General features: G+C 31.9%; 1 protein-coding gene across 1 annotated transcript in view; it reads right to left on the bottom strand.

Annotated features, from left to right (window-relative positions):
• Positions 1-1,475: 1,475 nt before the first annotated feature.
• Positions 1,476-18,789, bottom strand: part of LOC127712363 (probable ATP-dependent RNA helicase DHX37) — a 43,632-nt gene continuing 26,318 nt past the window's right edge. Inside the window, exons 18-27 of the mRNA XM_052218750.1 lie at positions 17,935-18,000; positions 16,677-16,943; positions 15,976-16,038; positions 11,544-11,700; positions 9,814-9,934; positions 7,350-7,413; positions 6,424-6,538; positions 4,699-5,005; positions 3,725-3,822; positions 1,476-2,120 (exon numbers count right to left, since the gene is read on the bottom strand). Of these exons, the coding sequence (XP_052074710.1) occupies positions 2,041-2,120; positions 3,725-3,822; positions 4,699-5,005; positions 6,424-6,538; positions 7,350-7,413; positions 9,814-9,934; positions 11,544-11,700; positions 15,976-16,038; positions 16,677-16,943; positions 17,935-18,000 (1,338 nt within the window). The 3' untranslated portion in view covers positions 1,476-2,040. The remainder of the gene's footprint in view (positions 2,121-3,724; positions 3,823-4,698; positions 5,006-6,423; positions 6,539-7,349; positions 7,414-9,813; positions 9,935-11,543; positions 11,701-15,975; positions 16,039-16,676; positions 16,944-17,934; positions 18,001-18,789) is intronic.

Here is an 18,789-nt window from a genome sequence, read left to right as displayed (position 1 = left end):
AATCAGGAATGTTTAGATAGCAGGAATGCAAACTTGTGCATCTGTGACATCAATTCCATTCTCAATTTTATTAGATGGATAAACTGCAAATTTCTGTGCTTCCCTCAGCAAGAATATCAAATAATTAGGAATATTCAGATAGCAGGAATTCAAACTTGTGCATCTGTGACATCATGCAATATTACTACATCAGGGCCTTAACTACTGATGAGGCAGACGAGGCAATTGCATCGTTTGAATTTCTGGCAAAAAAAATATAAAAAAAAAAGAAAAATGGAGAAAGCTAGGCATGCAGGGGTAGAATACATCCTTGCATTTTCATACCAAGAATTGAGTAATGCATACTTCTAATAGTAATAAATGTTGATGTGAAGCTTCTGTACTTGTATTTCAACTACGATAGGTATCAAACTCTGCCTGATTACCATCGCCAGTAAACAGGCATTTGGTTCTGGATTTATTTCCCCCGAAAATGATAATGGATTTTTTTCCACATTATCAGTGCGCAAACTAAATCAAAATTAAATGATTTGAATTATTCAACTTGCTCGATCAATATTATCAAAGATGCATTCACAGCTCATGCAGGAATATCAAAGCACCACACAAATTGTGTGCATTTCTCTTTCAAATAAAACGTAGACTTTTAGGCATTTTCAAATGTTTTGCTACAAACCTGGCTGCTATTCAAAAACAAAACATTTATTTCGGATGGATGGAGGATTTGTTTGGTTTAACGGCAAGTTGGCTTTATTTCAGCTATTAAATGGAGAACAGGTTATGTGATCATTCCATTCGAATATTAAATGGACAGGACAACACACACACTTGTCCCGCTTTTTCTACTATCAAACATGTACCCTACTGTAAATGGATACATGTTTGATGGTACAAAATTCCAGGTAAGTATCTGTCTGCGGCTCTGATAGCCTATTGCAGTTCTTCATATGGTAAATAAGAAACAAAAACAGTAAATATGATACAAAAACGGATGTAACAAGATATATTTTGAAAGCTGTTATTACAATTTTTGGCCGGGGGCTTTGCCCCCTAGTCCCTATTACTGAAACCCCTGTCTCGTCAGTTTTCAAGGCCTAGTTACAGCCCTGAACATAAATAATATGGAATCTTCACAGGTTAAAACACACTGGTCGAGAGTTGTTTCATTGGCAATCATACCACATCTTCTTATTTTATGTACTGTGGATTCATTTATTTTTGTAGGTACCAATTTTCGTGGATTTAGGAAAACTAACATTTTCGTGGATATTTAATTTCATGGTTTTGCTGTCGTCTGCATACAAACCAATACAAAAATTGTCATTTGTCCAACATGTAATTTTGTGGTTCACCTGTACCAAAAATTAGTATCCAACGAATAATAATGAATCTACAGTACACAAGTTTATGAATTTCATCCAACATCCATACCTAGCTTGGATAAAATATAAATCATATCAAAATCAACAATGTCAAAAAACAATTAGTATTCTATTTCAATGCATTTATGTGTTCATTAACAAATAACATCATTAAGGATCTGGATGGGGGATCTCCATTTCTGTATTCTTGAATTTGTAAGTCAATTTTTTCTCTATTCTTTAAAAATTTTGCTGAGTATTCTCTATTCTTTATAATTTAGCACCCTAATAATTTTTTAGGCTTATTTTTCTCTATTCTTTATTTTTTTGCCTCATTATTCTGTATTATTGGTCCATTATTCTCTATTTTGTAAACCGCCATCCAAACCCTCATCATAGGCAAACATCATAACAATATTATGTATAAAGAGATATGCTTTATCACAGGCTGGTTACACAACTAGACAACACAATCACTTGGTCTAATAAATTGTCATGTTATCAATTCACAGACTACTTCAATTTGTTCTGTCGCTTGAACATTGGACATTGATTAACCTCATGGTTTTTCCTTGCATAAATGAACTGAACATTATCCATGTTATCTGCTGGGCAAGTTTGATCTCTCAAGATCTGTAGTCTAGAGGTTGTTTTAATTCTGTTGAATTATATGATAGAATCACTTCACTGGTGGCCAGGTCATTTCAATTTCTGTATGTTTAGACTGAGGTACCCATTGGCAAAATGTGTTGAGCAGATCTGAAAAAAAATATTATCTGAAAATTATTGTCATTTTGAAAGAATTTCAATTTAACTGACATAACAAAGAAAACTTCAAAATTTCATGAATGATTCCCATCATACCTAATGGTATTAAAGCAAAATAAAAGTAATCATTTAATTTAAAATAAAAGCATTCAAATTACTGTCCCTAGATCGTTATATATAGGAACAAGATTGCACATGCTGAAATGTCTCCACTTCTTTACTAACCATTGATTTTATGCTGATAGTTAACTACAAGTATCACATAAACTTAACATGATCCAAGAAAATGAGGTCAAGGTCAGATAAACCAAACGAGAAATACATGTACACCTTACAATCATTCAATACATCAAATATAGTTGACCTATTGCTTATAATTTCTAAGAAACAGACTTAACCAAGAAAACTAAACATTGACCAATGAACCATGAAAATGAAGTCAAAGTCAGATGAACCATGCCAGACAGACATGTACACCTTACAAACAATCTAAGCTTTAAATATAGTTGACCTATTGCTTATAGTATCTAAGAAACAAACTCAACCATGAAAACTTAATATTAACCAATAAACCATGAAAATGAGGTCAAGGTCAGATGATACCTGCCAGACAGACATATACACCTTGCAATCCTTCAATTCAACAAATACAGTTGACCTATTGTTTATAGTTTAAGAAAAACAGACCAAAACACAAAAATTTAACACTGAGCAATGAACCCTGAAAATGAGGTCAAGGTCAAATAAAACCTGCGATACTGACATGTACATCATAAAATATTTCCATACACCAAATATAGTTGACCTATTGAATATAGTACTAGAAAAAAAAACCAAAACACAAAAACTTAACTTTGACCACAGAACCATGAAAATGAGGTCAAGATGACACCTGCCAGTTGGACATGTACACCTTACAATCATTCCATACACCAAATATAGTAGACCTATTGCTTATAGTATCTGATATATGGACTTGACCACGAAAACTTAACCTTGTTCACTGATCCATGAAATGAGGTCGAGGTCAAATGAAAACTGTCTGACGGGCATGAGGACCTTACAAGGTACGCACATACTAAATATAGTTATCCTATTACTCATAATAAGATAGAAATTAATATTACAAAAAATCTTAACTTTTTTTTCAAGTAATCACTGAACCATGAAAATGAGGTCAAGGACAATGGACATATGACAGACAGAAACTTCATAATATAAGGCATCTATATACAAAGTATGAAGCATCCAGGTCGTCCACCTTCTAAAATATTAAGCTTTTAAGAAGTTAGCTAACGCCGCCACCGCCGGATCACTATCCCTATTTTCACTTGATCATGAAAAGTCTTTGGGCTCATGCCCTATAAAAATATTTCTTTTAAACAAATTGCACATCACATTTATATATTTTCAGTCTTATTTAGCAGATATGACCTTGAAGTAAAAATTAACAGGATTCTTTCCTTTCCTACATAAGTTTTATATCAAACTAAAAAAGGAAACTCAATTGTTCATACAGAAACCAACAAAAAAAAGATTTCTTAAAGAAAAAAATTGTGTAACCTTAACATATCAAAATTTGTTGTAGAACTTACATTTTGGATCTTTCTGCCAAGCTTTCAACAAAGATTCTTTACTGTCTACACTAGCTGCTACTAGTTCCTTCAATAATTTTTCTGTTCTTGGTTGCAACCTGAAAAGAATGAAATAAATATGCTTACAAAGATTCACTTACATTGCCTGTATGAATCAAATACCAGCCGTGTCATATATGCTTAGGAATGTCTTCAATAACTGAACACTGCGGATGAAAGTTTCCATGGAGACGTAATATTGATAACCCATAAAACCACTATATAGCATAGGGGAACTATAAATCATACTGGGTATCAACCTGTTCAGAAGTCATCAGGCTTTGATGTCAAATGTTCCTTCATAAGGAAGGTTAGGTGGAGATTGCAGAAGTCATTGATTTATAAATACATGGAGATAATAAAACTCAGCAGGGACTTAGCAATTGGCAGATATTGTCCTCATCAAGTCTTCTTTCACAATTCTCCAATTTTTTTTTTAACACAGGTGCCAAATTTTTGACTTAAATGTATCTAGCTCATAAGACAAAGTTTTTAGAGATTCAACTGCTAAATAAATGTCATATTGTCTTCCTTTTTGTTAAGTTTTAGATTCAAACCATGTAGGTATTAAATTTCAAATGAATCCTAAAACTGTGTGATGGGTGCATAAAATATGAAATTAACAGCAATTCTACTGGTTTGAGGAAAAAGATAAGTTTCATAAAATATGCATAAACAAAAAAAATGAAAATTAATCCTTATTATGGTGCAAGTTCTTATCGATTCCTCTTTATAAACTATAGTTTCAATAATACAGATCAATCATTGCTATCCTGACTTATATTATGACCTGTGAAATATATTTTTTCTAAAATATTTAATTGTTTAGGGGCTATTAACGTTGTCATTTTTATTTCAACTTGCAGATGTATAACAACTCTTATGAGACAAATGCAGAGATTCTGAGTTTGAAAAGGCTGATTTTAGAAACTAACTTTGCCCAAGATTTGACCATAGTCGATGGTGATGACAGCAACACAGTAACATATTTCTTCAATCCTTGAACAACAGCTCCTTCAAGCAGAAATCTGGCAAACCACCGATATTTATCTAAATTAGCTGGGTATTCTAAATCCACACTCTGGACTTCCCAGCAACACCTTCCAAAAGTGCTAGTCATGTGACATCTTATCTGGTCTTTTGATTTATCATAAAATGGTGGAGGATCTTCTTGTGGTTTGGACAAAGTACAAAAACTTGGAGCATAAACTGGTAACCACTCTGATTCAATGGCACTGATACCTAAAAAATGAGCAAAAACATGGTAAAACTTAAATTCAACAGCTTATTTGGTGGGGTTTTTGTTGCTCAGTCTTTAGTTTTCTATGTTGTGTTTTGTGTACTGTTGTTCGTTTGTTTGTCTTTTTCTTTTTTAGCCATGGTGTTGTCAGTTTATTTTCCACTAATGAGTTGAATGCCCCTTTGGTATCTTTCGCCTCTCTTTTATTACAGCCTTTCTGATTTAAATGCAATCATAAAAGAAACCCTTAAATACTGTGGATTTATCTTATTTGTGGGATACCAATTGTCATGGATTCCGAGGGTATATGTAAACCACAAATTTAAATGTTCAAGGAAGTACCCAATTTCTAGAAGCTTGTTTCCTGACTTGGGCAAAACAAATAAATCAAATATACACTAAAATATATTAACCCCTTAATCCAGGAAAATTTGTCCCAACAAAAACTATTAATGAATTCACAGTCAACATATATTGCTAACCATTCTGTTTAATGACTTCCTTTGAAAGAATGAACTGACAATCACTCTTATTCAATGGTACTGATACATGAAAACATACACTGATAACCAACCAGGTTGCACAACAATAATATCAAAAAGCATAAAGTATTCTTATTCAATAGCACGGATGTGTAGGAAACAATATCAAACATAACACAAATGGAATTCATTATAATTAATGAACAAGAAATCGGATGAATTAATTTGAATAAACATTGGTTTTATTCAAATATCTCATAAAATGTTTTAAAATATTACGATAGAAAACCCCCAAATCACCTGCTCACTTGGCTTACGATGCTAAATATGGTAGGTCAAGTTCTCTGGAGACTAATTTGACCCTGCTGCATGTTCATGTGCCTGTCACAGCTAATAGGCTTCATCAGTAGGCCTCTTTTAATATTGTTTCCCTTATTATTTGGATAATTTTGTGTTGATGGTGATTTAGAGCTACAGATTTTTCCTATTTCAAAACGTTCAGATTTCTATTCTTGTCTTTAATGACATCACGAAGAGATTCAAAATGCTGAATGAAAGAGGCTGAGACGTATACAAAAGGAAATAATTTGGTTAAAGTGTCAAGGAAATGAATATTCAAACATATGAAGGTACATAATATTATAGAAAAATATCGAACATAACACATTATATACGTTGTCAAGCTACACAAGGGCAATAAACAATGAAATTTTCCGAAACAAGTATGACCGGAACCTGGGTTGCAATTCCAAACATTTTAATATAAGAAAAATCTGTAGCTCTATGATTCGCAAATTGTCAAAAAATATAATAAGGATATAAGAGAACTGTTCCGCAGCTAGGCTGTATGCTGACCTTTCTTTTTGTTTATTGTGAAATGGGCTGCTATCTCATTGACATATATCCCAAATATCATTTTATTCATAATCTGACAATACCTTTCATGTATAGTTTTGAGGTTTCTTCTATATGTTGGTAAACAATAAATTCTGGTTTCTGTTTGTATAATACTGAGAAAGGGTGAATAAATACTGGTTCATCTAATTCTGTACACTGTAACACAAAATACACAATAGTTCAGATATTTTAAAATAATTTACACTATCAGTACAACAGCCTAGATTTTTTTGTATAAAATGTTCACATTTTAAGAATGTAAACTCTTGAGTGTTTCAAGGTAGATTTCACATCTGAAAGCTTTTTAGGTCTTCAAAATAAAAGAGCATGATTTTTTTAATCACCATATACCTGATGTGGTACCCCTATTTTTGACATTTTTACATGTTTTGTCTGTTTGTTTTGTTCACACAGTTGTCAATATAATGGAATTTTATGTAACTGTCATACAAGTAAGAGGTTTAGCTAGCTATAAAACCAGGTTTAATCCACCATTTTCTGTATAAGGAAATGCCTGTACCAAGTCAGGAATATGACATATGTTTTCCATTCGGTTGATGTGTTTGAGCTTTTGATTTTGCCATTTTATAAGGGACTTTTAGATTTAAATTATTCTTGGAGTTTGGTGTTTTTGTTATTTTACTTTTTACTATACTATCTCAATCATTTACAAAAATTGCTAAATTTAAAAAGTCTCGACAAACAAAATGTTATTTTCAAGTTCTAATTATTACTGTTGACATCAAATTTTCTAAATGTTATCAAACTTTCAGATTTTCAATGCTTTAAGGTAATCCCTATAAAGATGACCAAGTCTTTCGATTTGGCCAGATTATAGACAGGTTTTTAATTTACATGTAAATGTTTGTTAACTACTTTAAATTCAAATAATTTCTCTTAGGAGTAACAAAACTTAAGATAAAAAGTTGAGAACCAAAATTCCTCAATTTAAATATCATCAACTGACCTGGTAAGCATGTTTCCTTTTCTTTAAAGTTTCATCCGCATCTGAAGGAGGATCAGGGAATCTTCTGTAATGGTTAAGTTTAAATTAAAGTACTGTAGATTCATTTAATTTCCAGGGTAGCAATTTTTGTGGATTAAAGAAAACTCATATTTTTATGAATATTTGATTTCGTGGTATTGCCAACATTTGTATACAATTTAAAAATAAGAAGATGTGGTATGATTGCCAATGAGACAACTCTCCACCAGAGACCAAATCACTTAAAAGGTCACCGTACCACCTTCAACAATGCTCAAAACTGATACCCCATAGTGATGCGGACTTGGTTTAACATTTAAATTCCTGGTTTCCCTATACCCACAAAAGTTGGTATATTAATGAAAAAAAATACAGTAAAATGCATTTTATATTTGTCACATGTATATCCAAACCATATCTTTTATTTTCAAATAAAATCTTAATAGCATTAATCATGCATACTGATATGCTCTGAAATCATGAAACAGTGTTGATTGTAATCATATTATGTATGAATTTCCTAAATTATAACAGAATTTACATTTCAAATTTATCAGAATGAGTGCAGCTGCATGTCATCATTATTTAATTAATCTTCATTTACTTCAAATATAGTTATCAACTATTTTGTGTTAGTTTAAAACTTGTAGGTCGCTATAGCAACATTTTTTAGAGCTGCGACTTTTTAAGAACAATATGTCCAGAGCATGTCAACTTCAAATTTGGGGATTTTTAACTGAGAAATTTCATCAACATATTGGTAAATTACAAAATCAATAATAAATCAATCTTTATTATCGTTTAATTTAGAATCCAACTAATCTTAATGTTTGGCATTTATTGAAGTTTAAGGTATTTTGGTAACATGTGTAGAATAGAAAGCAATGAGAGTAACTCAGCCTGTTAGTATTAAAACTGTATGCAAAAAAGGACAATTAACTAATAAAATCAAAGCATCGTCTATGTCGTGATTCAGCCATATTTATAGCTAGTCTGATATTCTTTCTGACCATACTTTTTTCAATATTTTTTTCTCTTTTCATTTCCAATCTTACTGTAAAATTTCTATGTTATTGTCCAAAGGTAGGGAATTTCCCAATCTTAATGCAAATATTGATATATATATATAGATATTTCAATTTTAGACTCTGTCAGATTTTTTTTTACAAGAATGGAAGGGGAAATCGTCAAATAAGTAATATATTTTTTTATATGCCATTAATAATTACTGGCTTAATGATTTCCAGAAAGAGGCCTTAGAAATGCACTTTCTCAACAACAAAAATTAAAAAAAATAATAACTATTTTTTATCTAAATTGGTGTTCATTCTTCATTAAGAAAAAATACATTTCCTGTATTCAAATTTAAATGTACAAATACCTAATGATGAGATATTTCCAATTACTGTTAAATAGCAATATAATGGGATATAAATGTAGAACAAACAAATAAATGTTATTGCAGAAAATGCTCAATGCAATTTTGTATATTATTTCAATCAAATTTCTGATAATTATAAGTAATTAATTAGAACTTGATTATTGACTTATGTCAGATGATAATGACACTGATTTTACAAGTGAAATGAAAATTTGCTTGCATTGTTTAAACATATTTTTTGAAATTTTTGTCTTTTCTTTGAAAAAAAAACACATCTGATTAATTATTCAGCTAGCTAGCAAAATTAACAGAATATTTTAGTGTAGTGTAGATCAAAATAAATAATACATTTGTAGGATTACTATTGAGGTCAAGAATTTGTGTATTCAGTTAGGTGTGTAATAAATTGTGTCTATTTAATTATGTAACAGGTCATGAGATATTAACTGTGGTGAATTAAGCCTAGGGTCGTTTCCAATTAATACTTACACCTTTGATTGTAATTATTTGACAATCATGACAGTTGATAATCATACTGACTCTTACTTGCCTATGTAAAGAATTTGAGTAATACCATTTCAAAAAAGTGTGGGGATCAACTTAGATATATTAATACACATGTTGACCTATATTTCATTGAACAACAACTTACACAAGCATAAGATACTAATATAATACTTTCAAAATTCTTATCAACTGATTCAATTGATGTACAAATACTTTTTCAAATTAATTCATATATAGTAAATCATTATAAATTTTGATTTACAAAGGAACTATATGCAAGTGTATATCTAAAATAAAAGGGTTGTTCGACCAATCTTTTCTTAATTTTAGGGCAAATAACATGTCAAAAGTTGGCAGTTGATGATTAAAATAGCGTAGAAAGTTTCTGCAAGTCATAAAAACACATAATTAGTTTCATGATATGTCTTCAACTTAGTATTCTGCACCATCTCCAAAACCAGAGTGATCGCATAGATCCAGCATGGCTGAATCAAAAATCAAATCATGCTGGTACAAACAGACTACTTGTGGGGACTCCAACTGAATTTCATTTGTTACCTAGCAACATGATCTGCTAGTCCAGCAAGTATAATCTGTCTGATTAATTTTGCCTGTATATCAGATGGGGGTTTCAGCTTAGGGTCCAAACAAATATTGGCATCTGGTATCACCATATTTACTGCAAATATAAAAAAAAGTATTATCTTATTGCTAGAATTTGCCTTAGGCTTTCCATTAAAACATACATGGTACCCAGGGAGCACTTTGATAATAGGGTTACCCCATAACAGCCCTCAATTTAGTCTACTGAAATGGTCGCCTGGGCGACTTTAAAAGCTGATTGGCGACCAAAAATTCATAACTGGTCGCCATTTAGGCTTTCAGAATATTGAAAATCTGGCGACCGTAAATTTTCAGAAAGTTTACCCTGATCAGAGTCGGGTTTTAAAAAAATTGTCTGAGCGCTTGACAGTAACACAAATTTTTACTTTCAAGCGCCTTTTAGATTTAAGCTTGATCTTGTCAGTGCTTTATTGCATCAGGTACTTGTAGTTCATTTGTAAGCAATTTGTTGTGGTTGACTTACTGACAGGATTTATATATATCTATCTTCGTATTTCCGCACTCAGTCACAACTTGGACTATTACGTGCCGTTAAAAAGAAAACCATTGGCATTTATAGATTGTGTTTATTGAAAGCACATGGTCAATCCTCGTTCTTGATTTCGTCAGTAAACGGATGGAAACAAGGTCGGTGACAATTTTAAAACTTCTTCTCATAGATTCAATAAAATACTAGCTACAATTTAGCAAACGATTTCAGATGTTCACTTGACCGATCGGGCAATCACCAATGTTTCTGCACAAATCCAATGAGATTTTTACCAGACTTAGGCTATGGGTTACCGCTTAACGTCGCAGACAGTTTTAAAACATGTACAATGTCAATGAATATAATATCAAATAAATCATGTGGTTTTTAACACATGATTTACACAAACTATTTTCTACACTCGTCAACATAAAAACACAACAAAAATTTAATACTTTTATTTCACAAGGGTTGTTTAGCTATAAAAAAAAAATGTAGGCGACCTGATATTATTTCCTGGCCACTGAAATTTTGAGTTGGCCACTAAATTTTCATGCCTGGTGGCCAATTGGCAACCTCATTTCAGAAGCTACTATGAGGGCTGCATAAAAGCAATTTTAGAGACCTGAATACATCTTAAACGTGTTGTCACACACACCCATTGTGGCAAATTTAAATTGCCTTCCCTTGGTCACAAGTATGTTATTATTGAACAGCCCTTTATTTTTTAATGATTAAAAGCTCTCATTTGAAAACTGTAGTAGAAATTGATTATCCTTCATTCAAAATGTGGCTGAACATTAGCTGAGGTTTCAGCATCTAATAAATCTGCAAACTTCTTTTAAATGAGTAAACAAAATGAAGTGCAGATAATCATCTTACATACAAATAATCAATCTAGAATTTTTGAAGGCTCTAGGTTGAAAAATTCAAGATGATTCGACTAATCAATATTTTAACATGCAAAACAGAAACCAAGAATCCACACAATAAAAATTTTCTAAAAACTCATAAGAACTGCTGTCCACAGATAAAAGTACTTTCATAGTATAGCTTCGCTTAATGTGACAGGAGCAACAAATCTTGAGTTTGGAACAATAAAATCTGTTCATGTGATTTAAGAGAATTCTAAAGGAATCTGGTCAAACTCACATCGCCAATTTTACAAAGAGACAATTCACCACATTTCTCCTACCTGTATTTGTTAGCTGTGCTCTCAATTTCCTAACTTCTTTCATAGCTTTATATCGTAGTCCATGTTTCTGGCAGAACTCTAGGGTACATCCCTGGTATTCAGCTGAACCAATGGCTTTTAGTAATACCATTAGGTCTCCAAGCAACATTGAATGGCCCTAAAATATCAATGTTTAAAATCTGTTATAATTTCTTTACCATATGTATGCATTGTTGTCTTTTTTGTAGATAATTGGTCTCTTTATGAATCAGTTATCAAATCTTTGGTCACTTTACATGTTAATATATCTTATAATTTTGGCCTGTGCAATTAACAGAAATGTTCCATACATGTTCAACATTCTTTATGTCTGTGTCATGACATACCTTTAGTTTGTGGACTTCATTTCAAAAATTGCAAAAGATGCTGTTAAATATTGGGATTTTTATTACTTTCTTATTTTTTTTTTCTCCCAACAACATTTCTGTAAATTCATAATGTGAGCATTTAATGTATACAGAAAATAAATAGGGAATGTGTCCATGGGACACAGATGATGTCCCAGGGCTTCAAAAAAACATTTGAGTCAGCCAGACATTTTATGCCTTATCCCGATTTTGATCCCTTAAGACTAAATAACAAAAGGCAATTATGGTAATCAGTTGGCCATCCCAATGATTGATATTAAAAAAAAACGATATTAAACTTTACTTTGATATAAATTCGATGTTCTGATAAAACTGTTAAATTGACAGTGCACCATTCTAAGTGTGCAACATCAGCGTACTTATATCTGCCTTAGACTCTTTATTTGTGCAAAATAACGTTGTCAAAAACTTTACTTTCATTTTGAAAAGCACATTTTCCTAATACCAAATGTTGACAGGACAATGGTAAAACATGGACCAGTGACGGATACGTAAAATCCGCACGATTGAGCGTAAGTAGCTCTTTCCACGTTATTTCTTCAAGAAAATACTCGAAATGAACTAAAGTTAAAGATATCTATGATAATTTTAGCATTTTTGAAGAAATCAGGATGCATAATTAAATTTCCCACCTGCACACATGCGCACACATGTACTAGTTCAAACAATGTGGTTCTGACGATTTTTCATTTAAAACCTTTTTAAATCTTTCATCAATCATATTTATAAACGTATTTCTGATAATTTTAATCTTTTTGACTAAATTAATTAGATGCAAACTGCTGAAATTTAAGAAAATAACTTTGAATAGACCGATCAATGTCCGCTACAAAATTGTTTACCTGTCACATGAACAGGTAAATTTCAGCTGTCCACACTTGCATATCATATAAAGTTATAAAGGGACATAACTGAAGAATGGTAAAATTGATGCTACCCAAATTTGTTCTTGATCAGAGTTTTGTGGTAATAAGTATTGTGTATAAGTCTCATAACATTTGGTTGAGGCTAACTTTAGTAAGAGAACAGAAACGAAAAATTCAACAATTTTTCTATGTGTAAACAGGCAAGGGTAAACTCTAGAAGGGTAAACGTGACACCAAAAAAATTCAAACTTGATCTGTATTTTGTGGTAATAAGCATTGTGTATAAGTTTCATAATATTTAGTTGAGGCAAACTAAAGTTAGAGAACGGAAACCAACTAGAGGTTCTAAAGAGCCTGTGTCGCTCACCTTGGTCTATGTGCATATTAAACAAAGGACACAGATGGATTCATGCCAAAATTGTGTTTTGGTGATGGTGATGTGTTTGTAGATCTTACTTTACTGAACATTCTTGCTGCTTACAATTATCTCTATCTATAATGAACTTGGCCCAGTAGTTACAGTGGAAAATATTTTGTAAAAATTTACAAAAATTTACAAAATTTATGAAAATTGTAAAAAAATTGACTATCAAGGGCAATAACTCCTTAAGGATTTGCTCTAAATGCTTTGGTTACAGAGATATGAGCCAAAAACTGCATTTTACCCTATGTACTATTTTTTAGCCATGTCGGCCATCTTGGTTCACGGGCGGAGTCATCGGACACATTTTTTAAACTAGATACCCTAATGATAATTGTGGACAAGTTTGGTTAAATTTGTCTTAGTAGTTTCAGAGGAGCAGATTTTTGTAAAAGATTACAAAAATTTACGAAAAATGGTTAAAAATTGACTATCAAGGGCAATAACTCCTTAAGGGGTCAATTGAAATTTTGGTCATGTTGACTTATTTGTAGATCTTACTTTGCTGTACAGTATTGCTGTTTACAGTTTATCTCTATCTATAATAATATTCAAGATAATAACCAAAAGCTGCAAAATTTTCTTAAAATTACCAATTCAGGGGCAGCAACCCAACAACGTGTTGCCTGATTGGTCTGAAAATTTCAGGGCAGATAGATCTTGGCCTAATGGACAATTTTATCCCGTCAGATTTGCTCTAAATGCTTTGGTTACAGAGATATGAGCCAAAAACTGCATTTTACCCTATGTACTATTTTTTAGCCATGTCGGCCATCTTGGTTCACGGGCGGAGTCATCTGACACATTTTTTAAACTAGATACCCTAATGATAATTGTGGACAAGTTTGGTTAAATTTGTCTTAGTAGTTTCAGAGGAGCAGATTTTTGTAAAAGATTACAAAAATTTACGAAAAATGGTTAAAAATTGACTATAAAGGGCAATAACTCCTTAAGGGGTCAACTGACCATTTTGGTCAAGTTGACTTATTTGTAGATCTTACTTTGCTGAACATTATTGCTGTTTACAGTTTATCTCTATCTATAATAATAATCAAGATAATAACCAAAAACGGCAAAATTTCCTTAAAATTACCAATTCAGGGGCAGCAAACCAACAACGGGTTGTCCGATTCATCTGAAAATTTCAGGGCAGATAGATCTTGACCTGATAAACAATTTTACCCCATGTCAGATTTGCTCTAAATGCTTTGGTTTCAGAGATATAAGCCCAAATCTACATTTTACCCCTATGTTCAATTTTTAGCCATGGCGGCCATCTTGGTTGGTTGGCCGGGTCACCGGACACATTTTTTAAACTAGATACCCCAATAATGATTGTGGCCAAGTTTGGTCAAATTTGGCCCAGTAGTTTCAGAGGAGAAGATTTTTGTAAAAGTTAACGACGACGGACGACAACGACGACGACGGACGACGGACGCCAAGTGATGAGAAAAGCTCACTTGGCCCTCTGGGCCAGGTGAGCTAAAAATTCAGAAATTTTAATGTTTATAAAGGGGCATAACTCAAGAACGGTACAAGTGACGCCACCCAATTTCAAACTTGATCTGTATTATGTGGTAATAAGCATTGTGTACAAGTTTCATACTATTTGGTTGAGGCAAACTAAAATTAGAGAACGGTAACCAAAAATTCAGCAATTTTTATGTTCAAAAGGGGAATAACTCAAGAACGGTAAAAGTGACGCCATTCAATTTCAAACTTGATCTGTATTATGTGGTAATAAGCATTGAGTATAAGTTTAATAACATTTGGTTGAGGCAAACTAAAGTAAGAGAACGGAAACCAACTTTGGAACGTACGTACGTACAGACAGACAATGGTAAAACTTAATACCCCCTCCCCTACGGCGGGGCCTAAAAACGTTTACCTTCAAAGACATAGAAAGTTCAGGGACACTGCTGTCATAGATTGTTTGTCAGTCTGTTATAAACTTTTTGTTGACATCAACTTCTCTTTCATTTTCCTTGTATGAAAGATTGTACACCCTCTGTAGATGCCTAATAAGTTTTGATTTAAAAGATCTTTTACATTGGGTCATTGTATCAAATTTTAGATTGATAATAATCAATTTTGATGAAAAAAGTTGTGGCATGAAACTCCATGTATGGTTTTAGGTTTTAGATTCCTTTACAGGATGATTATATATCATTTGTACATTTGGAACAATGTTTAAGATTTTTGAAAATCTGAAAAATTTGAGAACAAATATGATCAATTTGAAAATTAAACTGAGTTAATAACCATGTTTTGCCTTGCAATAAAAAAAATGTTTTTTTCTATGGTTAATTGAATTGGTAAAAGAAATTCCCTTTAACTATCATTTTTCATAGATGACATCTTAAAATTGTTGTAAGAACAAAAATTTTGAAAATGCTCATATCTGTTATTTGTCCATTTTAACCTGGGATGGTGTGTCAAGGGATATGTATGCCCTCTAAACATGGGACACCTTTCTATAGAATCAATTTTTACATCACATTTACTTTCATTTAAAAGACAACGGCAATCCCTTATAGACATACTATCAAGATACCATCAGTTGGTCCTGGAGACCTCACATTTAGTTTTTGAAGGCTATTCTGTTTAATTTTGGGTTTTATTCTTGAAGAGTTTTATTTTACTCATCTAATGAATATCTATCACAGATTCTATCTGATAAAAACCTCCAATGATTTTATTAACTTTAAAGTGGACTTAAATCCTAATAAATGACTTACTGTTCCTGCCCACAATTTTTTCACTTGTGATATGTACTGTATTTGACTTCTGAAATCATCTTGCTGTAATAGAAATATTAAAGTAACTAGACAAACCTTCCTGAAGAATGTTTACACTATGACCTTAATAACACTTTTTTCTCCTTTTCTGGTAAGATTTTGAACGTTAGGCCTTCTAATTTTCATCATATCTGCCCTGATATTAAATATTCTTACGTTTTTTTAAACATATTTGTGATTACAAACAAATATTAGCGATAAAACATTTTTTTATTTTAACTGTGTAGAATTTACATCCACAAAACTTGTATTTTTGGTTTTGTGAATTGAAATGGTGATTGTGTTAGTTTTTTTTATTTGTGTGATGAACCATTTTGACAAAATTTTCAGATAATGCTCACTACCACTTTAAAAATGTAAAATAAATTATGTGCAACTGTTTATCATATTTCCCCCCTATCATTCAACAAACAATCAAATACAAGACAAATCAATGTCAAATGTATCTTTTTCCCTAGTGTTTGCTCAGAAGTTATAGACTTCATCTGTATCATAAGTTCCCATGGTGACAGAATTGTGTCTACGACAATAACATACATAATGATATGACAGATCTTTCTGCTTTTTTGTGAAAAAAAACATACTGTTTCTCTGACACTAACTTCCATCAGAAAGAGACTGTTCTATTTTTACTTACTAACCTCTTTATCTGTGTCTGGAGGTTTCTGTGTTTCTACAAATACTTCCTGTACTGATAACCCTGCTACTATGGCAACCACATATGACAGAAGGTCATGTTGGTGACCTAGAGCTAACATTTTAGCATATCTGGGAGACACTGGAAAGCAAGCCATGACTTTGCCAAGAGGTGTGATTTTTGTGATTGGAGTTTTCTTCAAGTCTTTCATACGGACAGATTTTATAGGTTCTGTCAGAGCTCCAAGAGATACTAGTAACGTCTCTGCTGCCTAGAAAGATCAAGAAATAAAATCAATATAATGATGCATGATGTTGATTTGTTGTTTTGATTGTGAAAAAGTGTTTTTCTGAGGAATAACGTTTGAAGGCAAATCATTTTTTGTAATATTTGCATGAAACCTAGTATTCTGCATTTAAAAATGAAAAAAAAGAAAGTCTGATAGATAGAAAAGAATACATAATTCTGTATATCAAATTTGTTTCATATATTTAATCCTAGGCATGGACTGTCTAATACAAAAATTAAACCCTGAAAAATTCCACCTCTCTAACTGCTATGATTGCATTATATAGTCTTGCATATTACACTCAGCTAATATCCAACCTGTTTTTTGGGTGTTTTTTTTTTAGCAAAAAGCATATGCAAAACCAGGCAATTATAAATCAATTTCTTAGGTTAAACTCAGGTGATTTTCAGAAACAAATGATAACATGGTGCATTTATACAATGATGCATAACAATGAGTTGCACGTAATGTGGTGCAAATACATAACCCCATCCTTTATTTGGCAATGCTAAAAAAATCACTGCTCAGCAGGTATAATTATAGTTCAAGGTATATTCGAACTTGAAGTAACTGGATAACCAATCTGAAAAGCCCTTACACAAACAAATCTACATAATAAAATTCCTATCAATTACCAAATTATTCCTTTAATACAAATCTGAGAGTTATGTAACAAAATAAAACTTGGTAATGGTAATGATGGATTGGTGTTTAACGTCCAGTGGCATATATATCAGGACGAGAACATGAGTGAGGATATCACACTCCTGATTAGGGGTTTAAACATTTTTTATCAATATTTTTTATGGATGTTAAATTTGACTTTACCGTTTGAGAATGGTATACAACTATGTATATATGCAGTTATAATTTATGTGTATAATGTCAATGATGTTAGGTGCGAAATGAATATTTACAATGTGAAATATGATCATTAACAAAGAGAAAAAGAAATAAAAAGATGAATATTTACCTTCACTTGTTCATCATCAGGCGGTGTAGGAAAAGGAAAGTTTACAATTCTGTCTATATTCATGTACTGAAAAAGTATAATGAAAATTGCACTTCCTCTAGAATTCTGTCATATTAGAAGTAAATGAACTGTAAATTCAGAAATTATTGTTATTAATGTGAATAATGCAACTGGGTGAGTATCGCAATAATAAGAACTCATATTCTGATAACTGAAACATAGACCTGTATACAGATTTTTTCGAAATCGCAATAATTAAACTCTCATTTTTGTCCATTCTTGAAAAATCGCAATAATAAATGCACGCAATGATTTCTGAATTTACAGTATCAATCTGGTATCAAATTAGCAATCAATGTGTTTTGGTTGATTCTCTTCCCTTGTTTTTAGACACATAAGAAACCACAGACCAAGTTGTGACCAGCAACATTGTTGATGGCCAGAATCTATTGAATAGATAAAATATCACAGAAATTTGAGTTTAACAGAGAACCTCTTTTCTCTGACGGCCAGAATCTCTTGTAAAGATAAAATATCACAGAACTTTGAGTTTAACAGAGAACCTCTTTTCACTAGTGAATAGGTGTCAAAGTACAAGTCGGGTTGCTTTAATACTGCACACAAATGTGAATAAATTCAGAAATATTAGTTTCTAACTCTCTAAGGCAAAGTTGACCTTGGATAGTTTTAGCTTTTCTCTTTTTTTTGTCCCTTTTTGTCATATAGCTCCTCCTCAAGTATGTATATGTTGTGTACAAGTTATCATTTTGTACAAATTATAATTTGTACAAAAAAATTGTACAAATTATAATTTGTATTTTGACTTCGTACAAATTGTAATTTGTACAAAAAGTG

Source organism: Mytilus californianus, unplaced genomic scaffold (genome assembly GCF_021869535.1).
Source record: "Mytilus californianus isolate M0D057914Y unplaced genomic scaffold, xbMytCali1.0.p SCAF_8, whole genome shotgun sequence".
Lineage (NCBI taxonomy): Eukaryota > Metazoa > Mollusca > Bivalvia > Mytilida > Mytilidae > Mytilus > Mytilus californianus.
The sequence above is the reverse complement of the archived record's forward strand: the minus strand, read 5'-3'. Positions and strand labels throughout refer to the sequence as shown.